Raw genomic sequence first — 19,441 nt, 5'->3', positions numbered from 1 at the left:
CTCTTACCTGGGATATGAAACAGCCCCTCCCTGAGCTCCATGCCCTCCCCTCCTCTGCACACGCTCCAATGCTCCCTCCTCCACACAGGCTTGCTCTTCGGGGAGCAATCGCTCCAGGCCTCCTGCCCCCCTGTGCTCACTGCTTTCTGCAGGGAACACTCTCCCCACACAGCCGCCTGGCGCTCCCCTCTCCTCCCCTAAGACTTGGCTCCTTGTCACCTTCCTGGCAAGGTCTTCTCCTGCCACACCTGGTGACACTGTCTCCCGACTAGCCTTCCTCCTCCCCAACATAGTCTTCTTCTCCACTGCACCTAAAATAGTCCAATAAACTAAATAACTTACTTATTTGGTTTCCTCATCAGAGATTTTGTATCCCAGCACCTTGGACAGCTATTGGATGGGTGGGTGGGTGGGTGCATGGGTGGGTGGGTGGATGGATGGTGGTGGCAAAATATAAGGCCTTCCCTCCACTCGGTGGCAGAGACTTCCAAAAGGGAGGAGATTCGAGACTGGGATTCAGAACCAGAGAAGTACCCATGGGTCAAGTGATTTAACCTGCCCAAGCCTATTTTTTTGTGATCAGAGGGTCACAGGAGTCTGCTCAGAAGGTTGCTGTGATAACCATGAACTGGATTCCTGAAGTGAAGACCCTCCCCCTTAAACACAAGGCATCTAATTAGAGGGGGATATGGGCAGGCATGAAGAGAGAACTCGCCTCATGGCAACAGTCTCAGCGGTGGGCAGGGATGGGGACCCTAGGAGCTCTTTGAGGGGTAGGGCATTTGGGGTCAGTCGTTGCAGGAGCCAAGGCAAGTGATCAGGAAGATGGGACAAGCCAGGCAGAGGAGAGCGAGGAATGCCAGGCTAGGAACCCCGACGGCATTCACCAGTAAGCTTTTCTAGAAAGGCCAGCAGACCCTGGAGACATGTCCCCATCCCTGCTCTCCTCCAGAACCACCATGACAAACCACAGAAAGGGAAACAGAGCTATAGCCACCAGCTTCTAGAGCTGCCTCTGGCCTGGGGATCCCTAAGTCTGTTGTGAGGAGACCCAGATACCCGCCCTTTTAGCTGAGTGCTCCTGCGCTGGAGAGAAGGAAGCAGAAAGGCAGACATGCCGGGATGACATGACACCAGCAGTGGACACACCCAGAAGTTCTCTTTCCAAGGGGCTAGGCCCTCAGAGGATGGGGAGGCACCTCCGTGTCCTGCTCACTCTCCCGCTGCAGCTGGGACCGGGGACTCTGAGGGGCTGGGCACAGGTACTCACACAGGAGAGCTGGGCCTAACTCTGCCAGGCCTGAGTCGCTGGCTTCTTGGCCTGCGGCTCTCTCCATCACATAACCAGCCAAGAACCAGAGCCCCTGGTCCCCAGACCAGGACTACTCCAACTGGCTCTGTATCTGAGCACACCCAACAGGGAGCTGGAGAACTGCCCCCACCAGCCTCCCCAGCACCAGCGCTAGGCTGGATGGCCTCCTGGAACTTCCTGCCCCCGGCCAGTTGTCCATCCACCCATTCAACACGCTTGGGCTGGGTGTGTCAGCAGAGCTCCAAGCTGCTGGGGCAATTGCGTGGGCCGTGAGGCCACAGGGAGGACCAGGGAAACAGGTGCCATTTGTGCCCAGCAGAGGACCACCAGCCAGGAGACAGACGGGAACTACATGTTCAGAGCCAGCAACCGCTCAACTGTCGAGTCCGAGGCTAAGGAGCCAGAGAGGTTGAAGAGTGCCCCTTCCCCCCAATTCACATCCAGCAGGAACCTTGGAAGGGGACATTATTTGGAAATAGGGTCTGTGCAGATGTAATTAAGATGAGGCCATATTGCATTAGGATGGACCCTTAGTCCAGTGACTGGTGTCCTTACAAGAAGAGGAGAGGACACACGGAGACATAGAGAAGAGACCATGAGGACACAGAGGCAGAGCCTGGAGAGATGTATCTACAAGGCAAAGAACACCGAGGACTGCCTGAATCTACCAGAAGCTGGAGGAGGCAGGAAGGATCCTCCTATGGAGCCTTCAAAGGGGGCAGGGTCCTGCCAACACCTCCGTGTTTAACTTCCGGCCTCCAGAACTATGAGAGGTTAAATTTCTGTTGTTTGAAGCCACCCAGTTTGTGGTTGTTTGTTACGGCGGCCCCAGGAAAATAACATAGGGACAGCACTGAAGCCTGGCCCCACAAGATCTTCCCGACCCCTCTCCCACTAAGCTGCTGGTGCTCCCACCAGCCCCGTGGCCCCGGGCCATGTCCCACCTGCTCCCCTTCTCTGCACACTCAGGCTACTTATTTTTAGCCCCTGATTACATCTGCCTTATATGGTTCCCTACGCCTGTCATGAGCGGGGATTCTCTCCCCTCCTGATTCATAAGCTCTTTGAGGACAGAGAATCTGAAGGATATTAACAGCCCTGAGAAGGGGCAGAGATATGGATGGATTCCCTTGATTGTTCATGTTTCATGATATTTGAGGAAACCCGTGGCAGATGTCAAGCCAATGGAATAGCAGCGACAGCCTATAATTACTGCCATAGTCCTTCCAACCTTAAAAAGTATCTGATATCAAAAACATGTTAAGCATCTCATAGCCATGTTTAAAATTTAGTCACATAACAACCCCATGCTGTAAATAGGGCAAGTATTATTATCCCGCTTTATGGGCAAAAAAACAGGTGCAAAATGGGAAGGGGCTTGGTGGTGAATTTGTGGCAAAGCCGGTGCTTGCTCTGCACTCGGTTCCTGTGGGTTTGCGGGGCTCCACCCCCCGCCCCCACAGGCTGTCTATCCTGCAACCCAGGTGGGCGGCCTCAGGTGACAGGGCTCCAGATGAAGAGGCTGCTGGCCTAACTACCAATTCAGGAAGGAAACTGAGGCAGGAAAAGTCAGGAGAAAGGTGGATTTGCCCCTGGGCTTCTATCCTTGTCACGGCCCGTACCCAGACCCATGGCAAGGGCTATGACCCTTCTCCAATCTTTCCAGACCCCTTCCTGGTGTCTTGACCTCCTGGGATAAGCTAGAGAAATAAGTGGTCTTCTACCAGCTGACATAAAGGGTAGGAGGAAATGCAGGGACAAAACAAGAGAAGCCCCTCTGGTGGGCACAGATGCACAGGGCAGGCAGCAATGGGACCAGGTGCCCTCAGAGGCACAGTTTCCAAGGCAATGGCTTTGTCAAGTCTGTACCTATTGCCATCTAGGGAAAATTCTATGGGGACAACTGGGCTGGCCAAGGTCCTAACCGAATGGCCACTTGGAAGAGGACCAGGGGCCCAGTTCTGGCAGTGAGCTGTTTGGGGGAGGGAGCAGGGAGGGGGCTCCCAAACCCCAGGGCTCTCCCCTGGCCTGGTTCTGGGCTGAGCTCCCAATACAACCCACTTCCTACGGGCCCAGAACTCCAGGCCAGACTTTGCCTGCACCTGTTTGAGCTCAGAATGCAGTTGCTGCTCTAGAAGGATCCAAAAATATCTGAGAGGGAGAAGGGGAGGGGCTAGGGTATGCTGAGGGCCCAGAGAGAGCCACCTGGCTTAGCATTCCAGACCCTCTGCCCACCAAGGTGTCTGATCCCCCCAACAGGAGCCCCACAGCCACGCCAGAGCTGGGCTCCTCCCACCCTTGCCAGCGCAATGCTCCGAGTGTCCCCACTCCTGGTTCTGATCACCTTCCTCCTCTGCCTGCACAAGTCGTCTCATTCATCTGACACTGTTTAGTGCTTTCTACGAACCACACGAACCAAGCACCATGCTAGGCGCTGATGCAGAGACAAGCAAGTTAAATAAACGCACAGCCCCTGTCCTCTTGGAGGTGACGGTCCAGTGACTGTCCCCTTTCTCCCAGTCCAGCTGAAACCCTGCCCCTCTGTGAGGCCGACCTTCCAGCCCTCCTCTGAACTCCAACCAGAGCTGCCGGGGGAGCAGGGGGTAGTTACATTTTCTCTCCCTGGGTGTCATTGCCCCAAATAGAAGTCAGCTCCTGGGGGCAGAGACACGGCCCATTCCTGTCTGAGCAGTGTGGCTAGCCAGGGCCTCGGGGCTGGAAAGTTGACTTTTCAGATGGGGTCCCTATTGGCCCACCTTTCCCACCTCTCTCTAGTGTGTTCCTCCTCTCAGTTGCTGCTGCGTGCCCCACATCTTTTTTGTTTAAGTTTTTGTTTTCAATCACACTTTGTTCACATGGAGTTCTATTAGTTTCCAGCACACAATACAGTGATCCTACACTTCCACACATCACCCGGTGCTCATCGCGACAGGTGCATTCCTTCATCCCCATCACCTGCTTCACCCCACCTCCCCACACACACACACTTCTCCCCCCCAGTACCACCAGTTTATTCTGTAGAGTTAAGAGTCTGTGTCTTGCTTTGTCTTTCTCTTATTTTTCCCTTTGCTCATTTGTTTTGTTTCTTAAATTCCACATATGAATGAAATCATATGGTATTTGTTTTTCTCTGGCTGACTTATTTCTCCTAGCATAATACCCTCTAGCTCCATCCATGTCGTTGCAAATGGCAAGATTCCATTCTTTTTTATGGATGAAAAATATTCCATTGTGTGTGTATATATATATAATACTTTATGAATTCACCTACCGATGGACACTTGGGCGGCTTCCATACCTTGGCTACTGCAGATAATGCTGCCGTAAACATCAGGGAGCATGTATCCCTCTGACTTCTCATATTTGTATTCTCCGGGTGAATACCCAGTAGTGTGATTGCTGGGTCATAAGCCAGTTGCATTCTTACATCACTTGCTGACCACATACTGACCCTCACCCTTAATCATGAATTCATTCTGTTCCCAACCCAGGGTGGGCTCCCCAGGGCGGGCCCCGTCTCCCCTTCTTCCAGGACTCTGCACTGGGACCTTCTTCTCCCCAGGGCTCACCACGCAGCCCACACCCACTCTGTGCCCTGTAGCATTCGGAGTTGTCAGAGAACCAGAGGGTCAGTGCTGTCAAGGTTGTAAAAGACAAAGACCCCCAGGGGGAGGGTCCACCTAGCATGGAAGGAAAAAAGCCTTTTCTCACTGCATAACACCCTTGCTATGAAGCTGGGGGGCCTGCCTCAGCAAGGCCAACATTCCACCCGAAATCCTTCTGGGCCCCAGGATTTGGAGCAGAAGGAGCAGCACTATGTTTTTGTGTGGCTCTGATGACATGGTTCCAGGGAAGACAGGCTCCTAGGATGGCACCAGGCAGGAGCTGTCCAAAGGCACCATGGTCTCCTGGTCTTCAGAATTGGGCCGCTGGGCACGCCTGCCCCCTGGGCAGCATGGGGCAGCCTCTTCTCCACACAGCTGGGGAAGAGCTTGAGGCTCCCAGAGAGGAGGCTCTTGCAAGGCCTGGCTGGGGTATGAACAGCTGACCTCCTAAAAGCTCCGCACTCTCAAACGCAGTAACAGGTTCTGCTGCCCAAACCCCCCACTCTGAGACCAGGCCACTCCGGAAAGGCTGCTTGGGAGCCCTCTGTGAGGAAGGATGAGGAAGTGACAAGCATGGACAGGTCCCTGTCTGGGACCTTGACTCTGAACGAAACCACCTTCAGGGCTGGAGAGGGATGTGGCTGAAACCAAAGGGGACAGGACTTCCCTGATCCCAAAGTGAGCCCTACTGCTGGGCGTGGCAAAGTCCTCCCGGCCAGGAAAACACCCCAGAGGGAACCTGAGCCTGGACCTGTCTCTGTTGCACAAGAGTGAGAACCCAGGCTGTCATCTGGGGAACTCACTGCGAACCTCTGAGCCAGCTCCCACTAAGTCACTGAACTCGACAGAGTCCAAACACAGAGCTTTTCCCATCGCAGGCCCAGGAACAGTTGCTGAATGGACACCTTAGATGGTGGAGCTTGGGGTCGGACTTAGCCCTGGCTGGAGGGGGCCAGCCTACCAGGGGCCAACATTCACTGAACAAAAAGGCCGGTTCACTGACTTGGTCTCTGGGCTCTGCCTGGTTTTCCTCCAGCACCAGAGACCAGGCTCTGGTCTTGGTCCTGCTGTTCCATACCAGGCAACTTGGGGCAAACGGCCTTCTCTTCCACCTCATAGTCTGGTTCCTTTCCCCCACCCCACCCCGTGGCCCTCCGGGCCCTCCACAGCAATCCCAGGGAAGCCAGAGAACCCTCTCCACTACTTGAGCTCCCTCACTGGCACTGCGGCTCCTGAGTTTACCTCGAAGGTGCAGTGTCCCTCTGAGGTCTCCACGATGCCATGGCATGTGTCCCCTAAGACCTGCCCCACCCTCCCCACACGTCTGACACCTTGGTCACTTCCTCTCCACCTTGTGTCCGTCAGTCCTTCTCTCTCCTAGGACCCTCACCATCGGCCCATAAACACACTTAGTCTTTCTAGTGTTGAAAAGGAAATTTGCTACCTCTGCAAACCCCCTACCCATGTACTCCTTCACGTCCTCTATCCCTCCTGAGCCCACTGCCCAAACGTGTCACCTCTGCGCCCTCCCTAGATGCGCATAAGGCCTTCGTGCTCTGCCAGCGACCTCAGGGATATCAAAGCCGACACCTCATCTTCTTTGGCATCTCTGTGGCATTCCATCCCATCGACCACCCTTCCAGAATGCACCCTTCCCTTGCCCTCCAGGTCACGGCCTCTTCCAGGGTCCCTTTCCCTCTTCCTGAAATCCACTCATCTTCCTCTTCCCATTGCTTGAATCTGGTGCTGCCCACCGACCATCCCTGAATCTCTTTCTCTGCAACAGCTTCCTTCATGACCTCACAGCCTCATCTTCACCCAACTGGATCTCATCTCTGGATCTCCAGACCTTTCAATCCTCCAATATCCAGTATCTCCATCCAGATGTCCCCCTAGCACCCCAAATTCATAACAGCCCAAACTGAACTTTTAAAATCTGTTCTTTTATGTTCCTGGTCTTTTTTTTTTCTTTCTTGGAGTCAAGATCAGGCCTCCAGCAACCTACTCTAGACCCGTGAGGGCTCCCTTTGGCCGGAGACCAGGAGACTCCACCCCAGCTATCTGCTGGGTCTGTCCCTCCTCTCTGCCCCCCTCTCTCTCATGGAGTTCACACCTTCTAAGCTGCATTTCTGACAGGTCCTCCAATCAGCCTCCCTCATCCTCCCCCTCCTCACAAACACCTGCTGGAGGGACGCTTCCCAAGCCCTCAGTGGTTGCCCACCGCCCAACAGCACAAAGCCATCTTGGCAGCCAAGTACGCGAGGCCCTTCACGGTTGGCCCAAACCAGCCTTCCAAGTAGCTTCCCCACAATCCCCACTTCACTCTGCCTGCCCTTCTCCCTGCTCAGTTCTCACCAGAGCCCTAACCTTTCCTGATGGCATGCGTTCGCTCATCCTGTCCCTTGTGTAGAATTCTCCTCCTTCCATCATTCCGTGTCTGAATGCTACTTTCTTCAAGGCCCATCTCAAATATCCCATCATCTGTAAAACATTTCCTGATCCACTCAGTTAAAAATAATCTCCCCAGGCGCTTCCACCCCACCTCACTCCACCTGGACCTCCCTCATGACGCTCACGTGTGTCCTGCTTGTGTGCGTGCAGGTACAAGATGGGAGATGCCCTATCTCCCAAACTGGAGGTAAGCATGCCAAGGACACAATGCCTGTCTGGATCCCTCCAGTACCACGCCTAAACAATAGGAGGCATGCCATAAATCTGGAATGATTAATACATGGTGAGATGTGGTAAGGTATTTGAATGAAAGGCTTTGCACTCAAGCAATATATAAATGTGAGGGGTTGTGCAGGGAGTGGGTCTGGATTTGGATTTGGAGCAGGGAAGCTGTCCAGGAGAGAGCTTAACCCAGCATCCCACAGCAGCAGACCCCACATCTGTCCACCGTTCCACCGCACCCTCATTCCAGGCCAGGAGGTACAGCACCCAGACCCTGCCCTTGGCCCTGAGACCCTACCAAAGAGGAAGAGCCATCTTCCTCCTGTGTCCATAGTGATTAGGCTCCTTCTCAGCCCACCACACCTAAATGAGCACCAAATGGCCAGGGGGAATGCAGCTGGCCTCATCTGACCTCCTTCTGCGGGAGCAAGGAGACCTGAATTCCAGCTCTGGCCCTGCCTTGAACTAGCTGTGTGACTTTCACTGTCACACCCAGATGTGGGACAAAACCAGCATTTCCCAAACTCTGGTTCCACAGACCACCAAGCAAGGTGTGCACATCCACTGGCAAATCCCAGTGTGTGCTTTGTAGACTCGTCGTGGGAAATGGCAGACGAGATGCTCCCTACGGTCTCCTCCAGCTGCACTGAGCCAGGAGTCAGGGAAATCACTGGAGATACAGTTTGCAGGGGGGCTGCCAAGGCTTCTGCTTTCTCCCCAAGGCCTCTGAGGTTATGACCTTCTCTCAGTAGCCCTCCCCATGGTTGGTCAGGCAGGAGGGCTGTCCTGTTGAGGGAACATGAATACAGAATCTTTCTGGATATAACCAGCCTGGGGTGGGGGAGGAGGGGCCACAGAGGGGTTCCGGACAGACCCTCATCTCTCATGGAGGGGCAGGTCAGCCCCAGCATGCACCAACTTCTCCCCATTGGGATGGCAGGGTGGAGGCCAGAGCAGGCTGCAAGTCTGCAAACCAGGGCTGGGCTGGGCTGGAGGAGGAGGAACAGACTCAGAATCCCCATCTGCCCCACTCTCTGCATCAAGCAGGCAACAGGAAGCAAAGATGTCCTGAATCCAGCCTAACAAACACGACTGGCTTGAACCCAATTGCTTCCTCAGCACTGGCCACTCCCCACCCCACCCCACCCTCGGAGGAGTCAAAGGATCAGAGGCATCCGGAGCAAAGCTCCCCACAGGCGGCCTCTCCAAAGGCAGAGGGAGTTAGGTGGCCGTCAGAGAGAGAGAGGCTGAGGGGAGGACAGGAACTCCAGGGTGGGGGGCGACGGCCCTGGGCTACACATGCCTGTCCATAATTCACTGCCTAACCTTGTGTGCATCTCTCATGCCTCTGGCTTTCGCTCTTACCTCGAAAATGAGGGGACACAGTAAAGCAACTCAAGGCTGCTTTACCCTGTCCTTGAGCAGGCCTGTCACCAGGCCAAGTCCCCAAGACAAAGACGGGGACCCCAGTGGTCACAAATGCCTGGGGGCCATGGATGGGGGGTGAAGACTCGAGGGGTGCCTGGTGATTGGGCCCTGGCAGCTCCAGCTGTTCCTAGCATCAGGAGAGGCCCTTGGTCCCTTGCTTGGGAACAAGAAGAGGCTGCCATGGTCCAGGAGACCATAGAAGCAACATGAGGACCAAAGAAGGAAGGGCAGCTTCACCCCCCAGGAAGCAGGAAGTATGTTAGAGAGAAAGCCCGCCTGCAATGCAGTGAGGGGCAAGCGTCCAGGGGTAGGGTGGGAAGTTCAGGAGCAAAGCTGCTGCCCTTGGGCAAGATGGCATTTACTTAGTGGCACAATTCTAGGGGGAAATCAACCAGTAGGAAGGACCGTCATCATAGGGGCAGGGAGAAGCCACCCTCATGGTTGGAACCTCCCAGTGGGTGCAAGAGAGAGCTGTCTTTTAGGGTAACCTACAGCTGGAAGAGTGATAAAATCCACCCCTGGGTGGAGAGAGGGCACCCTGCACGTGGTGAGCAAGGCCTCCCTGGAAGCCAGGCCAGGGGCACACTGCAGAGTCCAGGAAGGAAAGAGCGTGCACAGAGAGGATCTTCACACAAAGTGCCTGCCTGCCTGCCTCCTTTCCCCACAGCAAGATCCCCCAGTGAGACCCGTGGAACATTCCAGATGTCCAGTTCCCTCGTTGGGAGGAAAGATGAAGGATGTCCCTAAAAGGCTAAAAGTCCCTGGGCCGGCTGTGTGGAAGTGAGGCGAGGTGGCAGCTGGGGCTGGGCAGAGCAGGGCAAGGGCTGTGAAGGGGAGCTCAGGATCCAATTACACTGCTGTTTCCATACTTAGCCACCTGACAGCCGCTTGGCATCCTCACCGCTCCAGCCACGGCAGCCCTGCAAGGCCCAAATTAACTCAAGGGCAGACAAGGGCGGGACCCAGCAGTACATGCAAGGCCGGAGCCCCCCACCTTGATCCCTAACCCCCCGAGGGAACACCTTCTGCTTCTGCCCACCACCTGCTCTAGTGGCAGGGGCTGGGACCTCAACAAACAGAACCTCGAAGGTTGGAGAGGCTGGGCCTCTGGACCCCATGGTCCCCTGTGCATCTGAAGACTGCCAACACATGGCAAGACAAAGCAAGAGACCCAGATTCCTGGGGGCACCCCAGATCACCCCTGAAGCATCCCCAAGGGGGACCCAGCCCCAGGAGTCTCAGGAAGAGAGAGGTAGCAAACCCTCTGGTGTCCCCTCCATCCCTATAAATAACTCCCATGCTGTAACCTGAGCCTCCACCTCTGCCACACAAAGTGCCGAGATCCCAGAGGAAAATCCATGCACACAGGCCCTCCGCCCCCTTCCAGTGAAGCCCCCAGCCTGGCTCAGGGGTACTTTGGAGTATCCCACTCCTCTCCTGAACTCTGTGCCCAATCCCCAACTACATCTCCAATCCCGTACCAAACTGACCACCTCCTCTATTCCACCATTCCCCAGACAGCCCCAATTCTGTCCACTGTACCTGGTCCTCAATCATGCAAAGCCAGCCCCCTGCCCAATCTCCACCAAGTAGGAGGGCAACATGACTGAGACTTCCAGGGCCCCTCGAGCACCAGGACTGGGTTCTTTTGTCCATCTAGGAGGGTCCCCTAGTCTTAACTTTCGGGGTCTCCTTCCCCAGCATCTACTGGCCAGACCTGCCCTTTGGCTCCCGGCCCTTGGCTCAGGCCTCACACCTGCCTGCACCTCTCAGTCCACGGCTCCCACTTCCTCTGGCCTCCCCGTGAGCCCCTGACTGCTCTTGGGGTCTCTGGACCCAGTTTTCTCCTGGGCCCCAGGGAGAAGGGACGGAGACAATGATGAGACCGGCCCAGAGTCAAGGTTTGCCGTCAACTTCAGGAGCCACAGAGGAGGCCTCATCCTCCATCTATCACTTGAGCCTCCCTCCCCCGTCGCCCCCCACAGTAAACATAAGACCTCAGGGCACATGGGGGTCACTGTCTGGCCTGGCTGACAGGGGTGAGGGTCATAATACCTGTTTGTCCTAGGGGCAGGAGCGACGCCACGAAGCAGCAGAGCAGGACCAGCGTCCTCATGGTGACTGCCAAGAGAGCCCAGCTGCTCCTCGCCTCTATTTATAGGGCGGGTGACGGCGCAGGGTGGGGGAGAAGGGTCACACAGTCACTAGGGCAACTGGGTGGACGTGATGGAGAAGCAGCGCAGACCCTGACAGGCTGTGCGGAGGCTCACTCTGCCACTGCCCGGCCAGCTGCCTGGCCCCAGAAGGCACGGCTGGGGCCAGATTCTCTCCCCTAAGCAGCCCTGGAGTCATCTGACATGGGTCACAGGGCAGAGGTGGTGGAGAAAACGTGGGGCATCCCTTGGGTTAGGTCTAGGGGCTAGGAACTCAAGCCTTCGTGGTATCTGAGCTAACTTGATCTGAAGTCTGAGACAAAGTCACTGACCTTCACATGCCTCGGTTTTGTGAATGAAGGAGCCGAAGAGCAAAGCCAGAGAGATTCTATGTGATAGCCACCTACCTACGTCTTGGTCCCTCCCTAAAGGTCAGGAAGGTGAAGCCACAATGGCCAGTTAAAAGAAACCTGCAACATCTGACCTCTGAGGTCAACGGCTAGAAGCTTAACCTTCTCAGGCCTCCGGAAGATACAGAATGCTGACGGGAGCAAAAAAGGGAGAGCTAGGAGTCGTGTCCCATGCTGTGATGTAAGCCAATGGACAGAGATCCATTTCCAGTGACAGGGGGGTTCCAGGACCTTCCATCATGTCTGTAATGTGCTATTTGATGTAATTTTCCCAAGGGCATGTGATGGCCCCTAAGAGCCAGTTCTATGAAGCTGAGGGACAGCAGACACTGGCTGGTCTGGCTGGAGGGGAGGGTGTCACTGTGAGGGTAGCGGTAGGCCATGAGGAAAAGAGCTGAAGTCAGTTGGCCATTCTTCTATGGGCTTTACATTGAGACAGCTTTACTGAGGTATAATCCACATGCAGCACAGAACACTATTCACATCTGATACATTTTGACGTACGCGTAGAAGCACAATTAAAATAACAAACAGATTCCTCTCCTAAATTTTCCTCGTGTCCCTTCCTAGTCCCCTCTGCCCACCCCCTTCCCCGGCAACCAGCATGGAGCTGCTTTCTGTCACTACACGTTATTTTGCATTTCCTAGATTTGGATACAAATGGAATCTCATCGTATGTGTTCTTTTTTTATCTGGCTTCTTTCACTCGGCATAATTATTTTGAGATCTATTCACGTTGCAGTTATGTATTGATAGCTCAATTCCTTTTTATTCTCAAGAGTATTCCACTGTAAGGACTGAGCACAATTTGCCATCCATTCTCCTCTTGAGAGACATCTGGATTGTTTCCAAGTTTGTGAACATTCATACACAATGCAACCTATACACGTTCACTTTCCCCTCTCTTGGGTAAATACCCAGGAGGGGAGGGGCTGGATCGCATGGTGGGAGACTATTTAATTTTTTTCTAAGATGACTGTGCCATTGGGCGCCTGGGTGGCTCAGTCGGTTAAGCGACTGCCTTCAGCTCAGGTCATGATCCTGGAGTCCTGGGATCCAGTCCCCCATCGGGCTCCCTGCTCAGCGGGGAGTCTGCTTCTCCCTCTGACCCTCTCTCCTCTCATGCTCCCTCTCTCACTCTCTCTCTCTCAAATAAATAAAGATTTAAAAAAAAAAAAAAAAGATGACTGTGCCATTTTACATTCCCACCACCAGGCCCTCTATATCCTTGCCAATCCTTGGTATGGTCAGTCTTTCAGGTTTTAGTCATTCTTGTAGGTAAATTGTGGTCTCTTATTGTAGTTTCAGTCTGCATTTTCCTGCTGACTAGGGATATTAAGCATGTTTCCATGTGCGTATTTGTCATCTGCTTCTTTCATGTGTCTTTGGTGAAGCACCTGTTCAAATCTTTCACCTATTTTTTATGGGTTGGTTTTTTCTTTTCAGTGTTGATAGTTTTTTTTACATACACTGAATACAAGCCCTTCCTCAGATACGTACTTTGTAAATATTCTCACCATCAGTGGCTTGTATTCATGCACTGAGGTGTCTTTCAAAGAGAAGTTCATAATTTTTATCAAATCCAAAGAACTCTTCGCCTAACCCAAGATGCCCAAGATGTTTTCCTGTTTTCACCTAGAAGTGTAATAATTTAGGTTTTACCTTTAGATCTATGATCCATTTTGTGTAATTTTTAATATGTTGCAAGGTATAAACCCAAGTTTAGATTTTCGCATGTGGAAAGCCAGTTGTGTCAGCATTTGTTGAAGAGACTATCCTTCCTCCACTCAACTGCCTTTGCACCTTTTACTGAAAATCAATTGACCATATGTGTGTAAAGCTACTTCCAAACTGTATTCTTTCTGTTGGTCTATGTGTCCGTCCTTCCACTGTGGTTTCCTAATCAGTCTTAAAATCACATAGTGTGAATCCTCCAACTTTGATCTAAAAGTTTTTTTTGGGGGGGTGCCTGAGTGACTCAGTCGGTTAAGGTCATGATCTCAGGGTCATGAGATCAAGCCCCATGTCAGGCTCTGTGCTGGGCATGGAGCCTGCTTAGGATTTCTCTCTCTCCTTCTCTCTCCTCCCCTCCCCCACCAAAAAGAGAAAAAAAGTTGTTTTGAAGTTGTCTGGCTGGCTCAGTCAGAAGGGCATGTGATGCTTGATCTCAGGGTCATGAGTCCGAGACCCATGTTGGGTACAGAGATTATAAATAAATAAACTTAAAAAAATTGTTTGGGCTATTTTAATTCCTTTACACATCCATATGAATTTTGGATTCAGCCTGTAAATTGCTCTTTAAAGGCCTTCTTGGATTTTAATTGGAATTACAATCAATCTATAGACCAGTCTGAAGAAAGCTGGGGAGTTACCAACCACAATGGTTAATTTAATGTGTTAACTTGGCTAGATTATGGTGCCCAGTTGTTTGATAAATATCAGCCTGAACGTTACTGTGCAGTTATTTTTTACATGGGCATCACATTTAATCTGTAGACTCTGAGTCAAGCAGATCACCCTCCATAATGTGGGTGGGCCTCATCCCATCAGTTGAAGGCCTTAAGAATAAAGGCTGTGCTCACTTCCCCAATCCCGGAGGAGGAAGGAACGCTGCCTCTGACTACTTTCTGACTCAAGACTGCAACAATCACTCTTGCCAGAATTTCTGGCCACCAGCTTCCCCTGTGGATTTCTGACTTTCTGGTCCCCACAACCTCTCTCTATAAACAGATATCCTATCGTCTCTGTTTCTCTGGAGAACGTGATTAATACACCAATACTGAGTCTTCCATCCATGTTCATGGCTGGGGGGAAGGGCTCGCCATGAGGGGCTGGAGGCAGCACTGGGTCCTGGGACAGAAAAGGAAGTCAAGGTCAATGACGCGCCCACTCCGGGCCAGATGCTTCACGTGTCAGGAGAGGTGGGCATGCCACCACCATTCACAGTGAGGAGGCCAAGGCTCCGACTGCTGTGGTAACTTGTTCAACACCACCACATAGGAGCAGAGCGATCCAAATTTGAACCTGGATGTGCCTGACTCACAAAACCGTGACTGCTCCCATCAATCCAAGTGAACACCGTCAGGGGAAGAGAGGAATTGGCGTGTCAGGGAAAGGGTGTGGAGGGCTGTGTGGAAGAATAGGGAAAGGTGCAGGCTGAAGGGCCAGAGAAAAACACCAGAAGCCAAAACAGGTGGAAGGGAAAAGTGTGAACCCAGCACCATTTAAAGGGCTAAGTGCATGTGATTTAAAGATGCCCCATCTGAGGGCGCCTGGGTGGCTCAGTCAGGCATCTGACCCTTGATTTCAGCTCAGCTCCTGATCTCAGGGTCATGAGATCGAGCCCAGCATGGGGAGTCTGCTTAAGATTCTCCCTCTCTCTTTCCCTCTGCCCCTCCCCCCCAAATAAATCTTTATTATTTTTTTGAAAGATTTCATTGATTTGAGAGAGAGAGAGAGAGGGAAAGAGAGCACAAGCAGGAGGAGCAGCAGAGGGAAAAGAATCAGGCTCCCCACCAAGCAGGAAGCCTGACACAGTACTCAATCCCAGGACCCTGGTATCATGACCCAAGCTGAAGGCAGACACTTAACGAACTGAGCCACCCAGGTGCCCCAATAAATAAATCTTTAAAAGAAAAAAAAACAAGATGCCCCAACTGGGTTCAAACAGGTCCTTGCACGGCCATGTTCACAGCGGCACAATAAACAAGAGCTAAAAGGTGGAAACAACCCAGGTGCCCATCAGCAGATGAGCAGAGCAACCAAGTGTGGCCTATCCATACAATGGGATATTATTCAGCCATAAAAAATGGAATTTTAATACATGCTGCAACACGGATGAGCCTTCGAAATGTTAATGCTAAACGAAATAAACCAGTCACAGAAGCACACTGCACTCGTTTGCTGGGGCCACCATGACAAACCACAGACACTGATTTCTCGCTGTTCTGGAAGTCTGAGATCAAGGTATGAGCAGGGCTGGTTTCTTCTGAGGCCTGTCTCCTTGGCTTGTAGACGGCCCCCTTTCCTCACTGTTTCCTCACATGGTCATCTCCTGGTCTGTGTTATCTGTGTCCTAATCTCCTCTTCTTGTACAGACACCAATCATATTAGGTTAATGCCCACCCATATGACCTCATTTTACCTCAGTGACCTCAGTAAAGACCCCAAAACCAAGTATAGGCACATTCTGAGATACTAGAAGTTAGGACTTCAACATGAATTTTGAGAGGAGGCAAGTGAGCCCATAAGAGACAGATATCGTGTGACTGCACTTACATGAGGTACCCAGAAAAGTCAGAGACAGAAAGTAGAATGGTGGGTGCCATGGGTGGAGGGAAGGGGGCAGAGGAGTTAAGAGTTTCATGGTTAGAGTTTCTATTTAGAATAATGAAAACAGGGGCGCCTGGGTGGCTCTGTCTGTTAAGCATCTGCCTTCAGCTCAGGTCATGATCCCAGGGTCCTGGGATCGAGCCCCGCATTAGGTTCCCTGCTCAGTGGGAAGTCTGCTTCTCCCCCTCCCGCTCCCCCTACTTCTGCTCTCTCTCTCTCTGTCAAATAAATAAATAAAATCTTTAAAAAAAAAAGGAATAATGAAACATTCTGGAGAAGGACAGTGGTGATGATCACACAACATTGCAAATGTGCTTCATGCCACTGGGTGGTTCAGTCATTGGGCATCTGCCTTCAGTTCGGGTCATGGTCCCAGGGTCCTGGGATCAAGCCCCACATTAGGGTCCCAGCTCCCCGGGAAGCCTGCTTCTCCCTGTCCCACTCCCCTGCTTACGTTCCCTCTCTCACTGTGTCTCTGTCAAATAAATTTTAAAAATCTTTTAAAAAAATTAAAAATGGGGCGCCTGGGTGGCTCAGTCGGTTGGGCGACTGCCTTCAGCTCAGGTCATGATCCTGGAGTCCTGGGATCGAGCCCCACATTGGGCTCCCTGCTCAGTGGGGAGTCTGCTTCTCCCTCTGACCCTCCCCCCCTCATGTATGTGCTCTCTCTCTCTCTCTCATTCTCAGTCTCTCAAAATAAATAAATAAATCTTTAAAAAAAAACCCTGAAAATCCTTTAAAAAAATTAAAAGTGATTAAAACAGTAAATTTTAACCATAATTTTTTTTTAAAATCAAAGAACAAAAAAGGACATTTTGTTCGGAAAGCAAGAGATTAAAAAGGAAGGTAGATTCCACTGAAAATAAACTTTCAGGTCATAATTCTTTTTTTTTTAAGATTTATTTATTTATTTGAGAGAGAGAGATAGGGAGCATTGGGGGAGGGGCAGACAGAAAGAGAATCTCAAGCAGACTCCCCACTGAGCACAGAGCCCAACAGGGAACTCCATCTCACGACCCTGAGATCAGACCTGAGCCGAAACCAAGAGTCGGATGCTTAACCGACTGAGCCACCCAGGCACCCCTCAGGTCATAATTCTTAGAGAGCCCTCACCTAGCCCTGTTAGAGCTCCAGCCAGGGCAGGAATCCCCTCCACAAAAACTGTGGTATCTGTGCAGCCTTGCCCAAACACCTCCCTTAGCAGGGAACTCACTAGCAGAGAGCGCTAGTTCTGCCCTGTCCAATATACCACATGAGGCCCAGAACAAGCCACAGTGCTCGGGGGTCACCGCCCCACCTGCCACCTCACCTTCCCGCTGGATCTCTCAAGGATCCCCTCCCTGATCTCAAATGAGCAGCCCCACCCCCACCCCCCGTTAAGCCCCAGAGCCTACCCAACCCCACCGACACTTCCTTCTGATAGAGGAACAGGAGATTTTCATCAATTCTCTCTTCGGGTTTTCCGACCTCCTCTTTATCTCCCGCAGGGCGGGAGGCAATGGGAGCCAGACCAGCTGATCTCTGATACCCGTGCAGCACGTGCAGCCTTCTCTAGTCACTTTCCTGCTCCCTCTGTAATTAGATCCAGAGGCTGTCCACCAGAACCAGCCGCACCCCGGGGGTGGGATGGGGAGCCTGTGACTTAGGCCCCCTAATTCAGGAAATTCTGCAGCTGTCACTCCTTGCTCCTTTTCAACACCAGGGGTGAGGTGGGGGGAGAGTGGGTTTGGGGAGGGCATTCCTTTCTACAGCTGCCACATGTAGGCCCTGCAGCCCCCAGTCCTATCCTCTCCTTTCGGTCAGCATGCGCTCCTGTCCATCAACACCAGAAACCTGCAACCCGGTAGGGCCAGAGAAGAGAGGGGACCAGGACAGGGGGTGGTACTGACTCCATGCCTAGCCCAGGACTTGCAGGGCAACGGAGGGCAAGCAGAACTCGAGAGAGAATGAAAAAGGCAAATGGCACAGCACAGGGGCACCCAGAAAAGCAGAGAGGCAACTGGATAAAGAAGGGACAGTCAGAAAGGCTCGGGTGGTACAGGATGGAACCAGAGCCAGCAAGGTCTGAGGCGAAGGATGGCCCGGCCAGCAGGCTCCAAAGGCAGCTGGAGGATTTCCTTGTGCTTTACATACTTGTCTCAAGCCATTCTGAAGCCAGCTCATCACCGGCTAAGGAGGCTGAGGTCACAGGAAGGCTCCCACTTCTGCCAGACAACCCTTCAAACATCGCAGAGCTGGGCAAACACACCCCAAATCGTGGCAGACGCGGCATTTATTTATGATAACCCACCTGTGCCAGAAAAGCATGAAGATGGCTCCCGAGTACTCATAAAGTATAGCAAGAAAGCAAGAACTGAAGGTTAGAGCAGAAGAAAACCACACCAAGGCTGGCACACAAAATGGAGCCATTCGTAAGGCTGACACAAATGCAACCGGCACTTCGCGCGTAAGGACCTCACATGTGTGTAACTCGATCACTCGCCAATTCAGTGTCCTTAAAATAAGAGCAAACCAACTGCTCAGGAGAAATGAAATTATTTCTGCTACTGAGACTCCACAGGAATTTCTTCCGAGGATCTTCTTTGTAAGGAGGACGCAGTGTAACTTAATGATCCTTGAGAACATCAGCGCACATACATTTCCATAAGGTTTATCCCTAAAAGAGACCCTTAAAATAGGCCAAGGGAGGCCACCAGGAACCAAGAATGCCCAGTCCCCTCCCAAAGAACACAAAGAGGATCAATGGTACATGTTGGAGATGTATTTTCTCCTCCACTGCCACTTTACCTCCTCACACACACGACAGTAGGAGGGGAAATTGGCACAATCCATTTGGGGGGAAAAGTATCTACTAAAATACATTCATGATATTCATGATAGGGGCACCTCGGTAGCTCAGTTAAGCGTTCTACTTTTTTTTTTAAGATTTATTCATTTATTTGAGAGAGAGAGGGTGAAAGAGCACAAGCAGGGGGATCAGCAGAGGGAGAAGCAGGCTGTTTGCTGAGCAGACCCTCCCAGGACCCAAGCCAAATGCAGACGCTTAACAGACTGAGCTACCCAGGCACAATAAGCATCCTACTCTTGATCTTAAACTCAGGTCATGAATTTAAGCCCCGTGTTGGGCTCCATGCTGGGCGTGGAGCCTACTTAAAAAACAAAAACAAAAACAAAAACAAAAAACAGTAATAAGGGGCGCCTGGGTGGCTCAGTCATTAAGCACCAGCCTTCAGCTCAGGTCATGATCCCAGGATCCCGGGATCAAGCCCCGCATCGGGTTCTCTGCTCCACGGGAAGCCTGCTTCTCCCTCTCCCACTCCCCCTGCTTCTGTTTCCTCTCTTGCTATGTCTCTTTCTGTCAAATAAAATCTTAACAAATAATAATAATAAAATAAACTACATCCATGATAGTTACAAGTTGCAAGCAACCTAAATGTCCACGTCTAGGTGAACAGCTAAATCCACTGTGGTATATTCACGCAACAGAATAGACTTGGGCGTAAAAATAAATAAACTGCTGATACACAC

General features: G+C 52.1%; 1 protein-coding gene across 2 annotated transcripts in view; it reads right to left on the bottom strand.

The window, feature by feature from the left end:
- The window catches only part of SRL (sarcalumenin), a 38,192-nt gene extending 27,033 nt beyond the window's left edge, over positions 1-11,159 (bottom strand). The window contains exon 1 of one of the 2 annotated variants that reach the window (XM_073899596.1): positions 11,074-11,159. In XM_073899596.1, coding sequence (XP_073755697.1) covers positions 11,074-11,134 — 61 coding nt within the window. In that variant the 5' untranslated portion in view covers positions 11,135-11,159. The remainder of the gene's footprint in view (positions 1-11,073) is intronic. The other variant, XM_073899595.1, reaches the window with a different exon arrangement.
- Between the last annotated feature and the right edge of the window lie 8,282 nt (positions 11,160-19,441).

The sequence above is a fragment of the Callorhinus ursinus genome, unplaced genomic scaffold, assembly GCF_003265705.2.
Source record: "Callorhinus ursinus isolate GAN/ISIS: 27379988/994484 unplaced genomic scaffold, GSC_fseal_2.0 scaffold13, whole genome shotgun sequence".
NCBI classification, from domain to species: domain Eukaryota; kingdom Metazoa; phylum Chordata; class Mammalia; order Carnivora; family Otariidae; genus Callorhinus; species Callorhinus ursinus.
This window is presented reverse-complemented; position numbering and strand designations above follow the sequence as displayed.